This window comes from Metopolophium dirhodum, chromosome 5 (genome assembly GCF_019925205.1).
Source record: "Metopolophium dirhodum isolate CAU chromosome 5, ASM1992520v1, whole genome shotgun sequence".
Taxonomy (NCBI): domain Eukaryota; kingdom Metazoa; phylum Arthropoda; class Insecta; order Hemiptera; family Aphididae; genus Metopolophium; species Metopolophium dirhodum.
The window spans coordinates 30,988,637-31,015,663 of record NC_083564.1 but is presented as its reverse complement, the minus strand read 5'-3'; the positions used below and the strand labels follow the sequence as shown (position 1 = coordinate 31,015,663).

General features: G+C 32.0%; 1 protein-coding gene across 2 annotated transcripts in view; it reads left to right on the top strand.

Annotated features, from left to right (window-relative positions):
- Positions 1–27,027, top strand: part of LOC132944922 (fibroblast growth factor receptor homolog 1-like) — a 40,826-nt gene that overhangs the window by 6,838 nt on the left and 6,961 nt on the right. For both annotated transcript variants that reach the window (XM_061014478.1, XM_061014477.1), the window contains exons 2-5: positions 23,376–23,498; positions 25,959–26,115; positions 26,189–26,472; positions 26,767–26,943. In XM_061014478.1, coding sequence (XP_060870461.1) covers positions 23,387–23,498; positions 25,959–26,115; positions 26,189–26,472; positions 26,767–26,943 — 730 coding nt within the window. In that variant the 5' untranslated portion in view covers positions 23,376–23,386. The remainder of the gene's footprint in view (positions 1–23,375; positions 23,499–25,958; positions 26,116–26,188; positions 26,473–26,766; positions 26,944–27,027) is intronic.

Genomic DNA, 27,027 nt, shown 5'->3' with positions numbered 1-27,027 from the left:
TGTAAATATTTAAAAGGGTCACGCGGAGACTTACACTCACCCCCTCCCCACACGATTGAACACCATATTGTATACAATACATATTACTGCAGTTCTTAGCCCATGGTGCACTCAATGTTTCATCATAATATTCCAATGGTATTTTTATCGAATATAATAACGAATCGTTTAATTGAGCTGTACAAACAATATATTTTTTTGATTTGTTTAAAAAGCTTCATTCCCGCACCCTGCGACCAGAAGCAGTTATTGGTTGACGCGTACCTAATCTAACGTGTCGCGATGACATTGGGAAATATTAAAATTGATATAATATGTGTTCCAAAACGATGACGTGCCTACTGTCACGAGCCCGCTGATTATAGTTGATTTAAAAATCAACTCCATAAATCATTATAATATATTTTATGCTACGCATTTACAACGTCTTAAGTCCATTATTGAATATTGCTTGATTTACGATTGGGACTGAAATATATATATAGTACGATTGCGTGTACAACATAGTTGTATAATATATATATATAATATAATACTCGTACAATGCACTACTCTCGTATTATAATTATATCAATCCATGTTATAAATTATAATATACATTGTATAATGGATAATATTATAATATAGCCTTTCGAAAACGGCCATTACTTTCCATTCACTTATCGTTTTAAAAATATATTATAATTATTTATAATTAGATACTCTACAATATTAAACTACCTATTCAAAAATAAAAGATATTTTTTAATTATATTAACGATTACAACAATATTATAATATGTTTCTCGATGATTATAATAATTATTAATTCTTTAAAAATAAGTTAACTCTGAACATTACTTATATTTACTGAAATGAATCACGAATGATCTCATAAGTGCACGTTATGTATAAATTTAATAGTTCATTTCAAAAATAAAACAATTATACCAACTAAAACATTATACGCCTACGTCTTCAGTGTCAGTAAATTATGCCATTATTTTTCTCGTGTAAAATGTGAATGAATTGAGTATAAAGCTATAACCTCAATATCAGTATACAAAGGACGGTGACTTTTACACGTGAGACGACCATATTCGGTTACCGAGTTCCAACATATTACTCTCGCACACGCCATATTATTATCATCATTACGTCGTGCAATTATTTTCGTAATTGCTCACATTTTCCGTATATTTTCACTAATTTAAAATAGAATTGGATACGACATATGATCGTATATTGTAATATAGGACGTATATTATTCTACGAGCCGAAATCGTAGAGGTAATACAATATTTGACGTTTTCCACACATATGTTTCGTATGTTTTTTCAGTCACATATCGAAGGGACGTATGGTTCGACGGAGCAACCCGCCAACCAAAACGATCTTTATATGCATAGATTATTGTATAAAATCATACAGGGTGGTTTACCGATCATGTTCACCCCTTTTTTGGTATGTGATGATTTTAATGTATAATGTAGTTATTCAAATTCTAATTTTTAAAATTCTTAAATAATATATTTAATCAAAGATCATATTTTCAAATTCTTAAAATTGATTGTACTACTTAAGGTCGAGAAAAACGGTCGCGTAACGAAAAACGCTTCTGAAAATTTTGACGCATTAAAATCAAAATACAAACAAGTAGTTTTGTGTCATTTAACTTTGTGTACTTTAAGGATAATTGCAGGTCCCTGGTAATGGGCCCGAAAGATATGGGGGTCGTGGTGATTGAAAATGTAAATATAGTAATTAATATTGATCCATCGACACTTATAATTTGTAAAAATGGCCCGTGTATAATAAGTACTAGATCCAATATATTTTATATTTTTGTAAAACCACTTTTAAGGACCTAAGTATTAACATTTTAATAACTGAGAAACTACTAGTTGGAATTTTGAATTAGGTATATCGAAATGTTTGGAAAAATTATCCACTACAGTAAGAAACCATTCAAATCAAAATTTGAATAAATTCATTAGAAAAAAACGGGGGCGAGTATGCTTGGTGAATCACCCTTTATATAAAACATATGGTGACTATATAATATGCTGCAGAGCGTATACCCTCGATGAGGTACGAATATGATTTAACAATGTATAATATTTTATTATTATTGTTCGGGAATGATATAAGACAATATTTTTTCTTCGTATTTCTGTTGCACGTGTGTGACTACGACGCGACACGCTTTAAAAGTATATTATATTATATTTACAAAAAATGGTCCGCTCTTTTTCGTCACAAAAAAAGGCGTGAAATGCGCCGCAGCGTTATTCGAATCATTATGGTTCGGTCATATTTTTTTCAAGCTCGAACGGGTCGAAAAGGCCGTACAAAGTCAGCTTACGCTGTATTAGTATATTGCTATATTATCGTAATTCATAATAATAATAATAATAATAATAACAATAATAACTATAGTATGCCATATTATAATATATATGGTACGTAATGATATTACAAAGACTGCTCATCGTCGTTGTACAACAATGACGTATAATAAACCATATTATCGTGTAGACCTCTACGATGGAGCGATTAAGTGAAAAGAAGAGAAAATCATCACGTTCTCCTGAAATCCGACTGTGTTGCTCGACACGCGTTAATGTGGAGAAGAGTCCATTGTGTTATGTCCGAGCGATGTCCGTGTGTAGTCGGTGGGTCATCGGAACGTTCAAAACCACACGACAATATTAATATAATATTATAAAACGGCGCAGCGTCGTGTATAATATAATATTATGTGCAGGATGGTTCACCGCCGCCAAGCATATTGTTCACCCCATTATAATATTATCCTTTATAATTATTTATTAATATTTAAATTTAATAATTTTGATATTTGGAATTTAAGACCGATATTTTAAATACTTGGAACATTTTTCCATTTAAAACGAGTGTTCCACGGAGTTAGATATAATTTTTTTTACAAACGAATACCAATATTTTATAATATACTGTAATTTATCGCGTATGATTTTTTTTTCCCAAAATGTTGATGCGTCTTAATCCAAATTTGAACGAGTACACTGTTTGATGTGCTTTTTACGTCGACAAAGTCTACTTATTTTATCGTCCGTTTTTTTTTTTACCATAGTCTAGACTCCGGTACGCGTTTTATCAACTTCAACTTAAGTTTCGTTTTTAAAAGTGTTTAATAATTTATAGTGACGCACTGCAGGACTTTACCGAATAAATCATTTACGATTTTGATTTCTGACACTCGGATACCTACTTAAAGGGTCGTCGTCATCACTGTCCTGTACTGCGTACTATATAGCGCGCGTTTCTATTTTAAAAATAACCGTCGTTTGGGTGTGTAGCGTTTTCACGGGAGATGACTATGACGATGACGACCGCTATATTATACGTCTGGTCCGGGGACTTGCAGCCGTACACAGGGTTTTAACTACCTTCGCAGATGAGGAGTCGCCCGCGGCCATAAAACGATACGACAGCAGTGGCGTATTCCTCTGGGTCTTCGGCGACCACGTGAACGGCACATGTTTCGCCACTGCGGGATTGTCGATAACCTGCGAGTGCCTCCGTACAAGTGCTGTTGAGTACATTATAATATTATAGTAAAATAAAATAAAATTCAGTGTATGCATGTATAGGTACTTTTCATACGGTAACTGAAAACGTATTCTCGTGCAGGAGAGCAAATTTCGGCGACAAACAATCATAATAATATTATCGCCAAACCACGCAAGCATATACCGATAATGCTCAGGTCTTACTTATTTTTTAACCGTCTATATAACCCGTCGGAATTTAGCCAAACACGTGCGCTAAAAAACAGAGAAAAAAAGGGCGTTAAGTGCTTTACCGCGGAGCGGGTGCGTCTACAACGCACAATATTATAATATATTATTATATTTGGTTCGAGACGCTTTTACGAATTTTTTATTTTTTTACTGCTCGCCATCATCGCCGCGTATATTATTGTAATATAATAATACGTCGCTCGCGCCGCACCACCGTTTAATTTATTTTTTATTTTCGGGAAGACGAAACTTCCTCCCCCCGCACACGTGTGACAGCATCGCATCGTCGCCGTCGCTAATCGTTTCCGGTCGAACGTCGCCGAAATTCGTATTCATATAGTATTATAAAAATATATTATGTTTGTGTACGTTATGGAAAAAAAAACGGATCAAAAATAAACAGCGACGACAAGTCCAAAAACTTCTTCGTCACGTCGATTTAAACTCGTATACGCGTTTTCCGGTCGTCATCGTCGTAATGATATTATATTATTATACGTTTTAGTCGTTGTTATAATTTACTATACTTACCATCTTTATTATGCGTACGAGTCGGATAGGTTGATTTTATGTAACACGTTGACGGTAGAAAAATGATAATTATATTATTTACGCCAAAGTGTTGACGGGATAGTTAACGTTCAATACAAGACTATTATATTATGTACGTTACGTGCATGTATATATGATATATCTGCGGAGAAAGCGTTGTTAAACGATTTTCGAAAAGACCCCAAGCCCTCATAAATTATTCTCCGCGGCCGATATTATGTTATATTATACATTTTGACCACGCTGTAGATCATCAACTGCTTGGGGTTTATTATCCAACCTCGAAAACACGCAATTATTTAATCATAGACATCATGATCTGGATTATTTGTCTGTTTAACTGCGCTGCTTTCAGTTTTAGTTCATTTTTCGGAGGACTCCAGGTGGATTTTGAGGCGTATATCCCCGTATTTTCAACATTTGAGTAATAGGTAGCGGCTATCAACATTTTTATATCCGAATACAACATTTTGAAAATGTTCTCGTACCACTTGTTCAAAAAACCCTTTATTTTTGCTTATTAAATAATGTATCTATATAGTCTATACGTTATTTTACATGACGTATATTGTATACGGATCCTTTTATTAGGAATTACATAATTATGCGTAAATATAATCATTTACTGCACAAAAGTAAAATTAAATATTATGTACCTATAGTTATTATTTTTATTGATATTACTAATAACTATTATAGTTTAAATACTTCTATGAGACGATTGGTGATGTGGGTCCAGTTAAGTCTTAAATCGTATTATGCTTGATTAATTTTTTATTATTAATTTTTTGTATATAATAAGCGGGCAAATGTATTTTTCGGACAGATAACACAAAAGGGATTAGAAACCGTTGAGATCGTTTGGACAACGCCGAAAATTAATAATAATTCTTACTACAATAGTTGAGAAATGCTGGAGTAAGGGATTTGTTTTCCATTATACATATTAAGTCTTTCAAGTTGGGTATGTGGGTTTGATTTCTTTGCACGTCTTCGAAGCACCATTATGATCACATTGTATTAAAATTGTTTTAAAAAAATTAATTTTTGTAAGTGTAGAAATTGATTGAAAACCTCGCAGTACTTACAGTATAATAATATATAGAGAGAAATCTAAACGCACCGTCAATAATCGCGGTGTAAGTATATAAAAAAAAAAACAGAAGTTATCAAAGTTTATTTTTGTAAAACAATTTACACGGTACACCGACCGGCGAGTAAGTATATATTATATTATAATATTACAGTATGTTGTATGTATGTATCGTACTCGTTTTAAATTTAGCAGAAATATTATTTCCGCTGCGTATATTATTACAAATCACAATACTGTATTATAATATGTTTACGAGGCCACCCCGGTGTCTGAAAATACTCTTTTTTTCAGTGGCGGCAGTGGCAGTCATATAGTAGTAAAAGAGAAAAATACAAACACAAAAACAATAATATATACACATAATATATACCTATAATAATAAAAAACGCACACGTGTCCCCGCGCGCGCGGACGCGGTTGTTTTACCTAAACAGAGAGAGACGGCTATACTTACGGTCGGCGTGCGCTTTGGAATATTAACGAACCGAATAGTAGAAAAAAATGGTAGTCGCGACTTAGGTACCTACACTGCTGCGAAGATATAATAAAAACACACACACACACACACAAAGTTTAATATTATCATCGCGTGTACCTACCACACAAATATATAAATAAATAAAAGTACGTAGAAATTATTATTATTATTATTATAATAATGTGTAAACGACCGAAAAAGACAGTGCTAACACACACACTATATCGTACTAGACGATGAGCCGAGGGTGGAGACGCTAATTTACGGCACGGCCGGCCGTGTCAACGCGCTCGGACGTTATATCATATTATTATCATATTATATTACCTACCTATATACTGCCACATGTGTATAATAGTATATATTATATAAACGATGCGAGCAAGTCTTTTTTTTTTAATCAGAAGACCATTGTCATCATCGCGTGCGCTAGATGATTTACACCTAATCCTACCGTAAGAATAATGATAATATTTATATATTATTATAATGCTTCAGTTGCAGTAGTTATGTATATAATAACGCACACACACACACACACACACACACACACACACACACACACACACACACACACACACATACCACAATCCATAACCTATCCACTCGCCTGTCCTTCCTCCGCACGAGGTGACGCTTAAATATCGGTATGTACAGGGTGCTCTAAGCATGTACGGTGTGCACCCCATTTATTTCATTTAATAATGAATTTGATAAAATTCTGATTTTTAAAATTTTTAAATATACTTTAAAGACCATATTGTCAAGTTCTTTATATTTTTTCTACTACTCAACGAGTGTCCCGTGGCGATATAAGCTTGTTTTTCAAATGAGAACCACCCCTTTTTTTTTGTAAATACTTTAGTGGATAATATTTTTGAAAATACATACCTAAGTACATAGCTCCCTCATACCCTGCACGGTCATACAAGCTGTATTGTTATAAATTACTGTATATAATATAGATATAAATATAATATTTTAGATATAAAGCATAAAATATATTATAATATTATATTATATTAGCGTCCCGGTTGTGTACGTATGCCGTGCCATTATAATACAGTGCGAGTAAAAAAACAATACCACTCCTTTGAAAATCTGTATTTATTAAAAGAAACATGATGAATATTTTGTTAAGTTGATATTTTGAGTAGGTTACAAAGTTTATTTTTTCAGTAGAACGGCCGTCGTCGACTCACTTTTAACATACCTATACTCGGTAAGGCAAAAAGGTTTCTGTTGAGCAGTTGCGCCATCTTAAAATCTTTAAATATCTTAACACAAACTAACAAGCCGTGGTATCGCGTTTGGTAAAGGACGGTCCTAGGCACATCTCTCAGCAACCAAATGAAACTTCAGAAAGCCACCTAAACGATGACAGATATCCCTTATCCCTCCGTATTACTTCTTAGCAGTGATCTTGATTTTCAAAGATGCGTGGTATTCTTTTCAAAGTCAGTTATATAGTTATATACAGTTATATAGTCGCGGCGTCCCGTCTGAGAATGTTTGTTTTTATATAACGAGTGGAGTAAGATGGTATTATATATTATATTACGTATGTATAGGACGCCACATAGTTTTTCGAGAATTTCAACGGTGGAATTATTATTGAAGGGTTGCAGAGTGGATACCTAAGTGGACACGATAACAAATAGACGTAGAGAGAATTTTTTTTTGTTTTTTTTTTACGGATCAAAGTGTTCGATCAAAGTAATAAGTCAGTCAAAGTATAATTTTCAGAGAAGCGCACAGTTGATAAGCTAGGTGATATAATCATATTATATGAGTTTTACCACGAGATATTGGTGGTATAGATGTGAAAGTTTGTAGTACGTACGCTTAAGCCTTTCGCAAATATTCGATTGGTCAACGATAAAATCTTTCAATATATAATATAATAGGTTTGTACTCCACCACATAGTTTCCTATAGAATTTCAACGGTGTAGAAATTTTTGAAGGGTTACAGAGTGGATATAAGTGGGTACAATAATAAATATACCTATACAGAGGGATTTATCTATTTTTGAAAAACTCGTGGACAAACACGCGGATCGAAGTGGTTTGGCAAAATAATAAGTCAGTCAAAATATTATTTTAAGAGATGCGCGCAGTTGATAAATTAAGCGATAATATCATTAAACTATGAGTTAAACCACGTGATTAAATCACGGATTAAGGTGTGTAAAGTTTGTAAAATGCACTCAAACTATTCGCGAATTTTAGGTACGTCAACGACAAAATATTAATATATGTATGTATACAATATTTACAATTATTATTATTATTTTTTTATTCTATTGAACTCGTGTTATATCGCATTAACACAGATCGGTTCATATATTATAATATAATATTATTTTATGTAGAGTTAGTCGTCAGTTGGAGGTTTTTAATTATATCAAACCTCAAACGGGTGAAATCTATTTAAATAAAAAAACTTGTACCGTAACAAATTTTTTCAACCGTTCAAAAGGATTAAAAAAGTACACGACGTGTATAATATGCAACAGGTATACCTACTATAGGTAGGTCGTTGGTATACCTACTATGTAGTATACCGGCATAGTTCGATTTCAGTAGATTATAATAATTTATAATGACTGATATTATATGATAATAATATGTAATATTAAAAGCAAAAAAATAAATATTTAATTATACGAACGATCAATACAGTGACGACGACGACGACGACGATGAATCTGCGTACGATTTCGGCTCCATGATATAATAACAATAATAATATTATTATTATTATTGCGTATAGGTGCGCACGATGTCGAATGTATAAAATAATAATAATATACTGTTTTGTGTAGGCGCAGGATTAATTGTGGCGGCAATTATAAAATATGTTTAAATGTCGGACAACACGAGCTTAATCAGCGTTTCGATATTATACATTAATTCAACGCTCAAGATTTATTATCTTATTAATTTTAGTCAATTTTAATTGCGTTTCGAACCGACGACGGTGTTCGAGTCGGTACGTGTAAATATTTTTATTTCTACGTAATTTATTTGTAATTATTATTTTATTAACTGCAAGTCCTATTGATTTTTTTTCAATTGACTTTATTACACACATTTTACGTACAAAAAATAACTACTGTATAATATATAGCTCTTGATCAACAATTATCAAATACACTACGTTTATAGAATCCAAAAATGTCATTTAACGGTGTAACAATAATAAATAATGCGTTTTAAATTTGAACACAAAAGTAAAATACTATATTATTATGACGTATCAAACATCACAAAGTGTCTAACCTTGTACATTTATTTTTTACATAAATCATAATGTTCAAACAGTTTTTTTTCATAATTACGTTTCATATTTATTCTTAATTCTTACCATAAATCAGTTTCATAACTTTCATAAACATATTATACATCTAATCAATTCATGTTGATTGTATATTTTAACTATACCTACTATATAATAAAGCCATGCCAATCTTGAAAATCATTAGAAATAATTGCACTTTACATGCAAGAAATTTGTATACACCCAAAAATATTTGCCCCACAGCTGAATATTTTTATATTTCAGTTGACTCGATTTGGAAAAACTCTCACGGTTTTTGTGATCGTATGCGACCCGACGAAAAATAGGTCTTCAGTAAATATGACGTATAAAATGTGACATTAATATAATTCGTACAATCGATGCAATTTAAAATCGAAATATATTTCGTGATTTATCGAATAACGAAGACGTTATTATTTATTCCGTTTGAATTGCCGCAATCCTACACGAATCGTGCCGAAGACTGTGTCTACATGGACTGCATGTCGCGTATAATATAATATTATATATAAATTATAATTGATCAAATCGTACGACCAGAGTTATTTCTACTGGCTTCGCATTTTAAAACTAATAAATTCTGTTGTGACACATATTATAGCTTCTGATATATAATATTAAACGCGAACAAACGACGTCCGCACGCGCGAGGGGTCGTATAAAAAACCACTCGGAGGAAATATCGTAAAAAGAGAAAATTGAAACATCCGAGATCAACGCTTATCTCACTTGTCGTTATAATAATAATATAATATGTCGACCTACCGCAATCGCGGTTGTAGCGGTATCGTGTATCTAGGTACCTACACAATATTGAAAAGATAATTAAACTACGATTATGAGGTAATAATAATAATACTCATATATTTAATGATAAATAACCATCTTTATCACAATAACATATAATAGCTCGACCGCGGACAACGGAATATTAATTATTGCCGACCAGAATGTTAGTGGCGTGCGCGAGTTTGGGGTGGGGGGGGGGGGGGTGCTGCACGATTGCGCAATACGCCAATAAACATTGCGAGTGTATAGTATGTAATTAAACGGATTCGTAAATTTCCGTTGCGTTTTTTTTTTTAATTGATGTCCGCGGCCGGCGGAGATGAAATACAACGACGCGAATCGACCCAGCTGCAGATCTCCTGCATATCTCTCTCTCTCTCTCTCTCTCTCTCTCTGCTAAATGAAGTCTCTGCTCGCCCTCTCGTTCACTCTCTTAACATGAATTTCTCTCACACAATCGGTCTGGTGCGCGCGCAACGTCCACGACTACACACACACATAATATGGGTTAATCAAACGCGGTTAATTTATTTACCATAATAACGTGTAAATGTATATATATATATATATATATAATATATTTTATAATGTTTATTGTACGGTACTGCAGGATTCAATTATTGCATTATTATTCAATTACGCGTGACGAGGGGCCATTGTGCGTGTGTGCTGTTGTATATAGGTACGAGCACGCAATATACGACACAAATGTCGGGTCAGGCCGACCATTATTCGGCCGTCGCGAGTTCATCCCTTCGGTGGAAGTTTTTACCACGAGGGTAGTTATAACATATATAGTGTAGCGAGTGTACGCGCGCGAGAATAGTTATGTTTTATTTTTTTTATAATTTTAAATTACACACATATTGTTGTCGACAAAACGAGACGAGGGTGACTGTGGTGTGGTGGCGACCACCACGACTGGCGACATATGTGGCGAGGAGTGCAGTGTGTGTGTGTGTGTGTGTGTGTGTGTGTGTGTGTGTGTGTGTGTGTGTGTGTGAATATAATATACCGTTACGGTTTTACAGATATACATGTATGATATTATTATACACGCGTCCCATTATCGGATCGGACGAAACAAACTCTTTCGGTGAGTGTAGCAGAGCTGCGACGAAGAGTCCATATTGCGCAGTCAAATGGATATAATATACCGTATATATACGTAACTAGGTATACACACATCGATATAATATGCGCGCAACATAATATAGGGGAGTGACTTGGGAAAAAAAAAATGTTAAATCCTCTACGTAGGTATAACTCAGAAAAAACTAAGTATAGCACAATATCTGTTTGAACCCCACGTGTTTATAGTTCTATATATTATGTACAAATAATAGAAGTATAAGAAGGAGGTATATAGTCCACGTTTCATTAAAATAAAAATAAATAATACGAAAAAATAACTACCATGGTGATATTCGCTTCTACCTAAAATTTGTAAAAATGTAGTTATATTCGTCGTTACTGCGTTATTGAATGCGTATCATGTCTATGAAAAAACACGCGTTTGACCGAATAAAATTTTCGGAAGAAAGCTGCAGTATTACTGTATTAGTGTATACAAACACGGCCTTATGAATTTAGCTTGACACATTTTGAGGTGATCGCGTCAACTTATCGCATATTATATGTGACCCCCACCGATTGCGCATGTGCACACGACATTTAAAAGAGTATCTGTTTTGACTATTCTATATAATCGAAAAATGTATTAGATATATATATTCAAACCGTTTTACGTCCATACAACTATAATATTTTTATTGCATATAATATTGTATGTGTTGTTAATAATTAATATCCTAAAGTATTGTAACTGGTTCGAATAACTTTCGAAGAATATTCGGCGATAACAATACGCGCTCAATGACCAGGAGCACTGTCGAACTGCGTTTTACAGACGATTTTTCAATACGTTTTGCCGAACTATATAATACGTACACCGTCATAATATTAAAATATAATGTATAATATGAGCCATCGCGTGGCGCTCAAATAATGATTTCCCACCCTCGTACGTATTATAATAATAAATAATATAGACAGTCATTGCGTCTCTGTTTTGACGACGGTCCGCGCATTACACTATCTAGATCCTATTGTGGGGTGGAAGAGGGGGGGGGGGGAACACACCACGCACGAACAAGGTAATTACATTATATGCTCCTCGTAAGCCTGGATCAAGGGTAGCGCAGCGTCACACTGTACGATAACAACAATAATAATAATAATAATAATAATAAACATAATGTTTTACACGCCGTCGTCGTTATGGGAAAAATAATAACACTCGACAGACGCGCTCCGCACTCGACTGTTGTACACCATACGCGTCACCATCATAGTTTCTACGATCGTATCGTACTCGGTCGTTCTGTATAATAATAATATGTGTAATGCACGTGGTGTACAAGAGGCACATATATATATATATATTATCTGATTGACGGGTTTTGGGAAGGATTTATGAGAACGGGTCGAGGACGACGAGCTAGGTGTCTGTTGTAATGGGGTTGAAGGTGGTGGTGCTGCTGCAGCAGTGCACTGTCTGGTCTTAGGGTATAACATAATGATAATAGTATAACATACATCATAATTGTGTGAGTTCGAGACAATATCATAATATAAAGTGCTGAGCCAGTGAGGTGCGGTCGTGCAGGAGCGATATTGTACTGTACAGATATTATCAAGACTGGGCGAGTTATCGAATTTGTTAGGGTCGAGTTATATATTTTCTATAATTTCGTAAAGTTAAAAAAAAATGAATAATAGCATTAACCAAGTATTATACAACTATTATAACTTGATTAAAATATGACATTTTATATTCGGTTAGAAAAATAGGTACCGACAAAATAAATAAACGTCAATCCAAACTATTACCTATACCAATCTTGCCTATAATACTTAACCTATATAGTTTTTCACATATATGTAGTTTGGTTCAGCTTATTGATTTTTGAAAATAACTAAATTACCTCTACAACTTTACGTACTACTAGTAAAAAAATCATACCCCTTTTGGTTTAAAAACTTCAATACCAGAGTTAAAATGTAGGTATAGTACTATAGTAGCCAGTAGGTAGTAGGTACTTACTAGAAATATCAAAAACGTATTAAAAGTAACGAGTTACTTAACTTGGTTAATATTAACTTAACGTTTTGACTTATTGGCTTATTTAATTTGTAATTCGTCGATGCCTTGTCGTAGCCTTGGATATTATATTATGTATAACATCACGTTGTGCGTATTATATAATATCGTGTATAACCGAAGGATTTTTAAAATCGGCATGTAAATTCTATAATATTATCGTATATTTTAATAATAATAATAATAATAATGTTATGTAAACATTGTAAACACGCGAGTTTCGTTTAAAATTCCCGCCAGTGTCCGAGTGCTGTATATAATACAATAATATATTGTCGTACCTAATACGCAGTATCAGCTGTGTATCATTTTGAAAACAGATTAAATCGCCTATTGGCTATTGTATTTACATATTATACAATTACAGAATAGATAATGATAATAATAAATTTAATGTAATATATTTGCTATATCGACGGAATAATAGACGTTTAGGCCTTGCGGAGGAAGTCGATAAAAGCCATTATATTATATTATTATATTGTATACGCACGATGGAACACACACATAGTTTCGTAATCAAACGCTATCGTTTCGGATATACAAGATAACCTCTTTCTTATCCGGGACACACACAAGGTTTGTTTTGAAAAACTCAATAATAATATAATATGACAAATTGTAGGCTATTAAACATCGAAACTATTAGGACCCTGTCCCCTCAACGTGACAGAAGAGAGAAACAAATAAATAGTTCCATATTTTAAATGTGCGCGTGTATTCGGTACGCGTCTAAATTATCATATTTGAACCTAACTATATCTACAGTACTTAGCTATAGTTAGCTCCTATAATGATATTATGTCTACCTATACGCATAATATAATACATTATTTCGTTTGACCGATAAATTACGATACCTAATATAGCTATACACAATAAAAACCGTAAAATTGTTTTTATTTAAACGGGAGTTATTTATTTTTTAATAATTTTATTTATGATGATATCATCGAGTTGTGTGCCTGCTAGGTTCGACCTATGAAACTTATACAAATAATATTTTAATTTTATAAGGCTCGGATGAATTAAATGTAAATACATTCATTATATTGTCAAAATAGTACGTGCAAAATACTTAAAATATAAAATAGACTAATATGTTTAATATTATTAAACTTATCCTACATTAGAAGACGCATCTTTAAAATTAAAAAAAAATTTATTAAAAAATGTATTGCCATCAACGAACAATGATTTTACCAAAACACACTAAGCTCTAGCTGTGACTAATGTCGATTTTTCGATTTTTCGTGATAAAAACGAATCAATACTTCTATAAGATATCTGGTATATCAGTCGATAAAATGCATTTACATGTGCACGTGAAACAAATCCGAGCCCTAATATTATTATCACCATCAGCAAACAAAACCCGATTTCATTCTCAATGTTGTATATATTTATAAATTCTGTGGGTACATTTAAATATATAGAATAAGATATGGTGTATATACGCCGTTTTCCTAGTGTCTGACATTTAATTATGTATTCATAGTCAGTATTCGCTGTACCTATTCAGTTAGTTAAATTATTTATACATTTCAGCCGCCATCACAATAACGCAGACGCAAACGCAATGTATAAAATATACCAGTAATAATATTATAATATTATAACAGTGTTAAAAATTAAAATGAATTATTTATACAAAATATCGTAAGTAGATAATAATTAATATTATGACTACACAGAACAAAATAATATGTTTTAAAAAAAGTACCAATTTTTTTTGTTCTGCCGTTCGTTATTTAGTTTTACATTTTTGTCCATCTATGCTCGTTCTTTGAGTACAACACGCAATAACACATATATTATATTATGCATTTATTATTATATTACTAGTGCGGCGTAGTACGTCTATATTTAGGTAGGCACCCAAAGTCGCCAACCGATTTCGAGAAATAATAAATAATATATCGATGTTTTTAAGTGCGTTTTGTACGGGCGTGTGCGTTTAATATATATTATACAAATGAGCGTTTTACGGTGTCGTTTGAAAATTTTGTTTTTGTTCGGTCGCACGTGTAATATGCACGCTTAGGAGAATGTTCGCAAAATCAATTTCACGCTGCATCGTCTCCGCGACGACCGTACGCACAATATAATGCTAATAACGATGATAATAATAACGCGTATATTGGCCATATTAGTTCATACTTATTATAGTGATGTTAAAAGAAAATTTTAATTTGTAAATTTCTGATTGTATGCGTTATACATTTTTCGAAGACGATAAAATATTGATAGGTATTTTATCCATGGATACATATTCAATTTCAGAAAACTGTTTATTAGGTACCTATGTTATAAGTTTCGTATCCAAAATGTACATAATATGTTCGAGTTTTGTATTTTTAAATTAGGTAAGTACCTATATTCAATTACGGAAATTTCCTGTTGACCTTTTTTTCAAAAATTAGTTTACTGTAATCCTACATCACTTGCAATAATAACACTATAGTAATACAATAAATGATAATGTTATACAGTGTCAACATAATATTATTTGGAAAGTGTAGGCCGACGACTACATAATGTTACAGTGTATGTGACGGGAATTGCGAATGAGAGACGTTTGGCAGCGTTTAGTTACAACAGTCCTTCACTCGCACCCCCATAAATGACCTCCACACGCCGTCACTTTATGTAGGTACATAATAATATACGCCGCGGTGACCAAACCTAAATAATATTATGTATTACAGTATATTAAAAATTTTGATCGTTTTGAAAAAAATCACAACTTATTATATTATTGTCGCACTGGACAGCATACGGCCAAACCACGCCGGGAAATTTCTGGAAATTTTCTAGTGCTGCCGTCGTCCGTCGTAAGTTTAATACGATCCTAATAAATAATAAATAACAATAATAATAATAATAATAATACTATGATCGTAAAGTACACGGGTGCCCGTATTATAATATCGCCTGCCGCAGCGAAAAAGGTCGTAACTCTATTTTCTCAACTTTTCGGGAGGAGCAAAACTATGATGGTTATATAAATTCTAATTCTGTTTTAATTTCTAAAATTTTGGTATGCATAATTTTACATCACCAATTAGCTGACTCTAAATACTATATTATTGTTTTTTTTTAAATATCATATGATCGTGTTTTTTAACTAGATACGACCTTTAGAACGAAGTTGTACCTAGTCGTATCTATACTTACGACTTTTTTCCTTGGAAATTTATATGTCTTTATAATCGTATCTATACTTACGACTTTTTTCGTTGGAAATTTATAAGACTTTATAATCGTATCTATACTTACGACTTTTTACTTTGGAACTTAATATAACTTTATAATCGTATCTATACTTACGACTTTTTTCGTTGGAAATTTATATGGATAATTTATGATAGTAATAATATTATAATTTATTATATAATTATTTTATAATAAGTCATAACTTTTACTATTTCCTACATTATTTTAAAATTAAATTCAGGGGGACTATATCGGCCCAGACCCCACCACCCAAAAACTTATGACATGGCATATTACTGTAAACTACCATTGACTATAAATACTGTATTAAAACTGTACCAATTTTATAATCAATATACAATAATATTATCATTTTTTATTGTATTAGTGTTGACAATATTGTTTTATACAAAATAATATAAAACAATGTAGAAAAAAACAACAAAATATATAACAATAAAAAGTTATAATAAATATAAACAGAAAACTTAAAAAAACTTTTTTTTAAATATTTTACTATAAACTGAAGTATAAATATTAAATATTATTAAACAGTTAAGACTAGTAGTAGGTAGTTTTAATTGTTTATAAAAATAAAATAAAAGTAATAGCAGCCTTATAATATTTATAATAACAACAAACATTATAACAATACAAAGTTATAATAAAATTAAAACAAAAAAACTTAAAAAAACCTTTTTTTCAAAATATAATATAAACAAAAGTATAAAATATTATTAATCGTTTAATATTAACTAGTCTTTTTTGTGTACAGAATATTATTTTTATTTTGATGGAAGAGACTTATAAAAATCATGGTATGTGGCTGGGATAAGCCCCATAGAACATAGTGATAGTAAATCTTTGTGTTTGGCTTTTTCAATTGGCAATTTGCCAGCATACACTTTTTCAGGTATACTATGATTTTGAAATCTTCCCCTTTGTTTTTGTTTTATGAAATTTATCTTTATATAGTCTGGAGAATTGAAATCATATTTAATGTTTAGTTCAAATGGAGTTTCAAATGACACTTTGATTTGTTTTATGTTATTCCACCTTATTAAGTCACCATCACAGGTTGTTTTAAAATTAAATCTATTTTCTTCGACAAGAGGCTTAAAATCCAAGAACTCAGTATTGTCCATCTCAAATACTATATAAGGATTGCCTGTAACTTTAGCACACCTTACTAGAGTAATCCATTGGGCAGGAACATAGATTGATTTCCCTTTTTTTGAACGTTCAATACATGAGTGCATACTGTCACCTTCATTTTGAGTGTGGCCTCTTTCTAAAAATGTATGACTAATTTTTATTTTAAGCGTAAAGGCCGCATACTCCCACATTGCATAGATATAACGATTGCGATTCTGGCCACCACAGTTGTCTGAGTAAAAACTAAACTCTTTGAAACCCTTCTCCTTCATCATTTTTAAAAATTTTAACAAGCAAGTTCCAATTTCATTGGAACCTCTTTTTGCATCAGATTCATCCCACATATAACAGTAACCAACTTTGTTAACAATATCATACACCGTAAAATTGTAAACGGCAAACTTTCTTTTGTAATAAAAATTACTGGCCTCACCTTGTGGTGTGGTCAATACTTTTTCTAAGTCAAATACCGCAACACACAATTCTGGATCATTAGCTGCTCGCTTTTTATCTACAGTTTTATTATCTCTGGCTATATTTTTGTTTGTCAAATGTTCGTTGTGGCTTGGTTGTAGTTTCAATTTTTCTTCCTCAGTAGCAAGTTTAAATTCTTCACATTTGTCACATAAGTCTTTTTTTGGTCTAAAAAAACTTAAATTAAAAGTATTAAATATGTCTGTATATTGCCTGACTGTAGCATTTTGAGCCTTGACACAAAGAGTTTTGTCTTTAACCCAATCCAAATAAAGGCGATGCATTTTTGCTATACTTAAGTCTGCTTCCAAATAATTCTTTTGAGATGTTGCTCTTCTATAATGTGATTCAACTGTTGGGAACATTGCAATATGTTCCTTAATGCAATCAATTACTGTTGCACCAATCACATGTGGTCGATTTGTATGCTTACCTCTCATGTCATGTTCTATTACAGGAGACCTATTCAGTTTTTTGGAAACAGTACTAATGATTTTTTCAGATACTGAAATAGTGTTTAAGAACATCACTTTACACACTTTTATTTCAACGAAGTTAATGGGTATATAATATTCTCTGGATAATGCTCTCCGTGAATTTGATGATGTGGTTGCTACTTTTTTTTCTTTTATCCTAACACACCTGGCTATAAAATCCCATTGTCGGACATGATCTCCTAAACCCCAGTATTCATCAAATACGGGTTTTCTCATATTGTCACTAATTTTATCAAAGCATTTCATCTTGCACTTACAAGGTGGACCCATGATTTTTGCATTTTTATTTTTGTCTGATCTATTATTATGCTCCAATCCTAAATTAAGTTCATTTTTTGATTTAACATCCTTCCAGTTAGCAACATTTCTCAAGCGCTTCCTCTGAAGTTTTACACTGGGAGTCATAACACGTTTTATTCTTTTATTTGGAACATCCACAACATTACTAGGGTTCTACCATAACAAAATAACATACAATATGTATAAAATATTAAAAAAGGTACCTTTGTTAAAATGTAATAATATTAAAATATAATAATATATTATATTATTTATTAGTATAATATTATGTTAACAAATAATTTAAATAAATATTAACAAATACCAAAATAACCTATTATGAATTCAAAACTTCAAATAATAATAATATTATTATAACAATTATTTGTTTACTTATTTTGACCATTATTACTAATAATTCAATATAATATATTATTATTATTAAATACTAATAAGATTTTGAATAATTTACATCATTTATATTATCATTATCACCAACTCCATAGTCATCATTTACAAAAGTATTATCATTATTGACTACACTTAAATTGTCTAATTCAGGGGTGTATTCTGGGTCTTTGTCGCTATCATAAATATCTGAACCACTATCCTCAATGCAAAATAAACCCTGTAGTTAAAAAATCAATATAATAATAATATAATTTATAAGCATATTATTATTATTACCTAAGTATAACAAAATACATTTTTATAATATTTTAGTTATATTAATATTACCTGATCTGGTATTGGGATATTGCAATTGTTATTAATCTCATCATCCTCATGCTCATCGGGATCACTACTGATATTCCCATAAACATAGGTATCGAGTATGCTATCACAGTCTGAATCGCTAAAGTCCATATTAATATCCTATTGTACCTAATTGGTTCTTCATCGACTCTTTAGTACAACTAGTTAGCTTGTAAGCTACTTACAATTAAATATTAATTACAAAATATTAATAATTGACATCACTATAATATTTGTGATATGAGATAGGCCGTTTTTCGCGGGAAATATTTGTTATCAAAAGTCGTATCTAAACATACATCTGTTTTCGTTGGTAATCACATTATCGGTGCATTTTTATTAAACTGTTTTTCTAAGGTCTTTGGATAGCTAGAGATACGACCGTTTTCGTGGATAGTAAAGAAAATTATTCTTTAATCGAATACGGTCGTAACTCGAAAATGAAAAAAAGTGAGATACGACCTTTTTCGCTGCGGCAGGCGATATAGTCGTCGTTGTTATATTATTCGTCCGGATAGGGGAAAACGTAAGTACACAAAAGACGTACCTACAACTGGCGGTAACGACGCAGCCTTGTAAAATGGGACCTCCCGAAAAATAAAAACATACACATAAAAAACGGTATGAGATCGTTTTTTACGACCAAACGCTGTAAAAATATATAAAAAAAAATAAAAATTAAGAAACCGAAGAAAGAAAACCGCGTAACGTATTATTGAGGTATACACTATATAATTTTGTATATTATATACTAAAATAACTGAACAGTAGGCATTCGTGTGTATATATAACATTATTATATGGTAGGTACAGTACCTACCGTGGTAGCTGTGGGTTTTGTGACCTATGATGTGAGATTATTCGACACATAAAAACAAATTTACTCTACACGAGCTACACACACACACGCTCACACATTATATTATATTAATATAATATAATATTTTAAACGAATGTATATGCGCGCGACGGTAATAAAACGCGGACCGATAGAATATATAGCTATATAATATATTATAATAAATAATATGTATGCAACGTAAGTGTATATAATAATAGTAATAATGTTAATAATAACTAAGCGATATAATATAATATTATATTAGATACCAATATAACGTGATGGGATACCGTTCAAGAGCGTTTCGTATATTATCTGGTTCGTGGGTGGAAGCACGTCGAACGCATATCGTAATATCATTAAACATTATTATTATTAAAATAAAAAACCGATCCGGCACGAACCACCGGGTCGAGTCGGATACTCGGGACAGCTTAATAATAATTAAAACCCGATTGATTCGTTTCGGCAACATATATATGGTAATAATAATTATCGTTTTAGCAGCGCCGGCAACAGCAGCAGCAGCAGCTAGCTGCCATTACGTCCGATAATATTGTTAAATGTTACATTGTAAAATAATTAGCTTTCGCCCCATAGCAGTGTATAGATAGTGTTATAGTAATATTAAATCTATTGGCAATAATATTAATAATAAAAATATTGCGAGTTGCCGCGAGACCGGCGTTTATAATGCGCAGACGAGAAATATAATTTTATCAGTTTATTAAAATATATAAACTATACATAATATTATATTTGTGTACCTACAACTTGATATAGTTCAAATATTGAATAACATGATCGCACAAGTAAATTAATATTGATTATTCCCTAAATGGGCTAAATTGAAAGTTGCTAATCTCTGTCATTGAAGTAGCAAAAGCAAAAATTAATAATTTCGCTGCTGCGGCTACATGCGCCACACACCGGTTGTGTGTGAAATAAATGTGGCAATAACTTATAAAATTAATTTTCAGTAGGCAATCATATTTTCTTTAATGCTATACCTTCCATCAAAAATTATACGAGACAACTGATGAACTGACGAGACCATGATCGTGATCATTACCAGATCATGATCTGCAGGCCGTTTGGGGTGCAGCCACTTGATTTTAATGCTTATAAGTTATAACAAATACAAATTTTTATACGCTAAAAAAAGTAAAAACCCAGCAATCAAATTTGAATAATAGGTAACTACTAACTATATATTATATACTGATTCGAATCGATATTAGTTTTTGTGCAACAAGTGTAATTTTTAGGGTAGTTAATCGTATATATTATGCAGTGAGTTCAAAGTCCAACTCGATGAATGAATAAATAATTATTTATACCTACACATGTCATAACATCAAACAGTCGCATTATATTATTATTTAATATTTTTGAAATGTCGACGATTTTTGTCTGGATCGAATCACACGAACAATGTCGTCCGAAGTCTTTTTAGACCGTACGAGATTTAATATGTTTGTTATTCGCGTGTCGTTATAATATGCCGCAGGTTAACATTACTTACTCGTAAGTCGTATAATCTGCCGTGTAGCAAACGTATAACCTTGCGTTAACAACCTCAATAATGTTAACTACAATCTACAAAACTTCAACGTGCCAAGTATAATACTTACGGTTTATTGAATAAATAAAATGTATAAGTGCGCTAGTGCGCACAGAACGGGTGTGTGCAAATCGTATTTTTTACAACACCAAACACAAACGTGTATTGTCTATAATATCATAATGGTCACCCATTTGGTCGCTTGTGCACTTATACACACAATATTATTATCTTGTACGATCGCGTTTAACTCTGTTTTTAACCGAATCGTAAAATGAAACAGTAAAAATAATAACTTTATTATAAGTATTGGAGGAATGTGCAAACAATCCTTAAAATACCGTACGAATAATCTTGCCATCTAGTTTTTATGTTTGAACACATTCCGCCGTTTCTATATAGTGACGCAGGCTGTCTTATATAATATTAATATTATAGAATATGTATTTATTATAAAATACCGAATAATACCTATATCATATATTATGTATAGATACGGGGTAATCCATTTAACGTGAGACACTCATTATTTCAGAAATTAAATCACGAAAGTTTTTTAAAAATATTAATTTTGAATAATTTCAAGTCGTTGCATAAAAAATTAGTTTTGGAAAAAAATTATATTTTTACTATTTATTGTTATCATTATCATTTTTAAATTCATATTATTCTATGGAATGACAATATACATTTTTAATTCAATATTTCGAAGCGGAACATGATTTAGAATAAGAAATTGATAAAACTATAACAATAAAAAATGTTTTGTTTTTTAATCACCTAAGATAATTAAAAAATGTTCAAAAATGTCGATAGTTTTTGAAACAATTACGTTAAATGGATCAACCGGTGTGGTGTATAGGGGAGCCGTTATATTATGTATATTGTACCTACAGGTTTTTTTTATTTTTACTCAATTACCAGAACTCGTATATCATACTGTATATGTCTTCGTTCTTGTAAAACACACGTTGAAGTGCTCAGCTAGGCCGCTCCTAATCGTTTAATGGTGGTTTTATTAACGGACAGAGATAACGACGTCTCGATGCTTCTCGTCTGGCCCCGTTTCGTGCGGAGGAGACAATATAATGATTGAGAGTGTATATATAGAGCCGCATGTAAATTGAGATAAAAACAGGGACGAACGGAAGAAACCAATCTGACCGAACGCGAGGTCCCTATACTTGAACGTCATTCGAGTGGTCGCGCATCATCTCGAGTCCGAAATAAACGTATAATATCATAATAATCTTATAGTGGGATTGAAACGGAATATTATAATGCTTATATTATAATATTATAATGTTATACCACTTAGTTCGAGTTCTTTATATTGTCCCTAATGTCGTTAACGACTTATTTTCGTTTTACTATTTGCTACGATGTTGTTATTGCTAAATTGAGAAATTTGTTTTTTTTTTATTTCAGAAAATTGAAAAATGATCAATCATCGGATTCCGTTGAAAATACTACCAACGGTAGTCGTGGCGATTGTCTTCCTAGCCGAAGGATTGTGCCTACCAGCCCATTCGAAAAACATAATATTAGAAGGTACACCAAAAGCGTTAAATAAATAAACGCGTTAGTAAAATAATGTGACATAATATCATACGATTTCAGGTCGATTGTTTTTTATTCCATTTTTTTAAACATACGATTAATTTTAGTTATTTCAAACGGATATTTAATTCGAAATAATATTCGTCTGAAGTCGTGGTACAAAATGTTTTTCAGGTTATTATTATTATTACACTCAGAAGTTAAGTTAAGCTTTTGGAAAAAAAAAAAAAATAATAGTAACTTGCTCATGATTTGAACGAACTCATAGATCATATCCTATAATGACAACGGTCAGGCGGATTCGAAAAAAAAATGGTGCATTAGTCACAGTACGTTTTGAGGAAACAAACACACACACACACACACACACACACACACACACACAAGTTTATAACACGTGTATGATTCATTAACATCGCAGACAAAGTCTCAGACTGTATTGTACTATATGCATGTATACAACATGTACGGTGGCGTCTAATATCCGTATATCTGTTATTAAAATAATTATTTTACTGCGATCTAAACTGGCGCCGATTCGCGTTATTCGTTGGCAACAGACGATAGTCGTCGTTATTTTAATACAGTGGTCGTTGTTGCGGCTTACGATAATACTACAATGCTACATAATAATATTATTGTATAGCACAGGGGTCACCAAATGGCTGACAAATTTTATCCGGAGACCCGCCGGGTTGTTCGTGGCCGTTTTCTACCGACGTCAGCAATTTTGATGTCCCACGACCAATTTTACCAGATTTCTAACGATAAACGAATTGATGACCCCTGCTGGACCATTACGGTTTCGCAACGAACCGAATTCGAAACAAACGTCGTTCGTTTTGCACGGTTGTCGCTCGGGATTCGGAAATCGGCCGAGGAAAATAATAATATTATGCGCAAAAAAATCACCTCACGTCCACTTTTCAGTACACACACGAGAAAAATTATAAAATTATAAATTATAATACTATTAAAAGTGTGCATTATACACGGTCGCGTGTTTACGTTGCATTATATAAAAATATCCGAACGCCAAAGGTTAGTAGTCCACGATGACCTTTGGAACGTGTCCAGAAACGGGTACGGGATATTGCTGAGCGACTGTTTGATTTTTTTACGGTGTTTTTTTATTTATTTTTTCTCGGAACGCGACGCAAAGAAACTCGTGTGTTTTTCGGAATCGCGGGAGGGTCGCAGTTTAAAAATACGTTTCGAAACGGTATTGGATTTCGAATTGAAAAAAATAAAATCGTATTCAACTCGGACGTCGCTTATTGCCATATTATAATTATAATAATAATTCACCTAATAATATATTTATATATTATATTTTATATTTATAGGTACATTACCCCGACCGAAGCATATAGTTATTTTAATGTTATGATAATATAACAATATTTTGAATGCTTATAATATTATCATAATATATACTATATACTACCTACGTAGTTCTGAAAAGTATAATATAATATGACACTATATGAAAGTATATTATACTAATTATAGTAATATTTTAAAGCAACGACTTTTTGTGCATAATTTTAAAGGCGATCTGACTAGATTTTAACGTAAAATGTTATTGGGTTGGATTTAATTTTTTTAAACCGATTTTGATTAACGCTTTATTTATCGCCATAGAGACACAAATCAAACATAATATTATTTTATGATTCCTCAATTTTCCTTGCAGTGGAGAAAATTATATCTACTAGCAATAATTAGTATGACAATTTTTTTTTAAAAAGGTGTTGGTTAAAAATATCGTTACTAACACGAAAATGTCTCAGGACAACTATTTACGAGCGTGTTTACTATAATATTTTAGCATGATACGTAAAGTTTACTGGTCGTAAGTGTAACGATAGTTTTTGGTGTTCATTTAATTTCGACTAAATAAGGTGTATAACAATTATTATAACGCTCGTAAAAATAAGTTTTTATTCACCCAGAGTGGGTTCGTTGTATCAACCATGTTTGTTCAGTACGCAACCACAGTGCCTGCGACTGCACGCATGTATAAATATAGAATTATAATGTTTGAATGTCTGAAAGTTTAAACCTCATTTCTCAAAATATGAGTTTCTACAATTTACGTGGATAAAAAAAATATATGCATTCACATAATACCGTTGAACAACAATCGTATAATATATTATTATATATATTATATTGATTTAGTTTTATAGTTATAATACAACTATATTGTTTTAAAATTTCAAATTAAATTGACAATACAATAATTAATAGTAATAAATAACTAATGAATATACCTAAGGATATTATATTATTATTTATTATGAACAATTAACAAATTATTCAGGATAAAAACAATCACGGATATATATTATAAATTACTTTATATAGGTATTTACGTGGTATTGCAGAATTATGTTTACAAAATATGTTTATATTTGTCTATAATCAGTTGTATCGTTTTAATTTCAGACGAGGTGAGTACTGTCCAGGCTGTCGAAGGTGACCGATTAAACATAAAATGCGATTATTCAGAAGCCAATAAGATCTCTAAAGTCCAATGGACCAAAGAGTCAGACGACGAAACTCCGTTCGACTCACCGAGCATATTGTCAAACAAATTGCAATGGTATGCATTGTTTTGCAATAATAATTTACACAAACGATTACTTATTGGTTTATTGTCCACGCCGATTCCACAGGATGCGTTTCAAAAACGTGAAGCACTCCGACCACGGACGATATTCTTGCTTGATCAGCGGTTTTACCGAGAACGGAGTGTTTTCCAAATGGCGTAATTTTACGTTGATAACGTACAAAAGGTCGGAAGTTACCGGTAATGGAAAATCGCTGAAATTGACAGCGCCTCTGAGTCTTTCACACCGAAAGGAGGGAGCCAAACCGAAATTTATCAACAGACTTTTCATGGATAACAACGTGGCGTTGTTAGTAGACGATATTCTAACCCTGAGTTGTCCCTTCGAGAGTAAGAAATTCATATATTTTCTTTTAAACTATAGAACACAATCAACTAAAGATATTTATCGTATCTGCAGTATCGTTTCTTCTCTATATCATTTTTTAGTATAAGTGGACGATATTAACGGAGTTATTATAGTACAATTATTGCTAGTGCATTGTCTGACATAAATATACGGAGAAAATAATTTTAACATACATTTATATCTTTATGATTAGAAACATATTATTGCATGTTATTATATGACGTTATGTTAGTTAAAATCTAAAACTAATGGCTGGATATACTTTTAAATTGTAGGTACATCTGATGTAGTATTTTCTTGGTATAAAAACGATTCATTACTCGTCGAGGGGGGTGCAGACGTTAATAATTACACTTCGAGTCAAGTAAAATTGTCAGACGCGGGAAATTACACTTGTGTGGTGAAAAACGATTTCGGTTCTATCCAACATAAATTCAATGTGGATGTTTACGGTAAGGATGATTACTACTATTAATTAGTGTGCCAGTTTTTTTTCCGTCTTTACTTAATGAATACAAATGTATAATTGATTAACA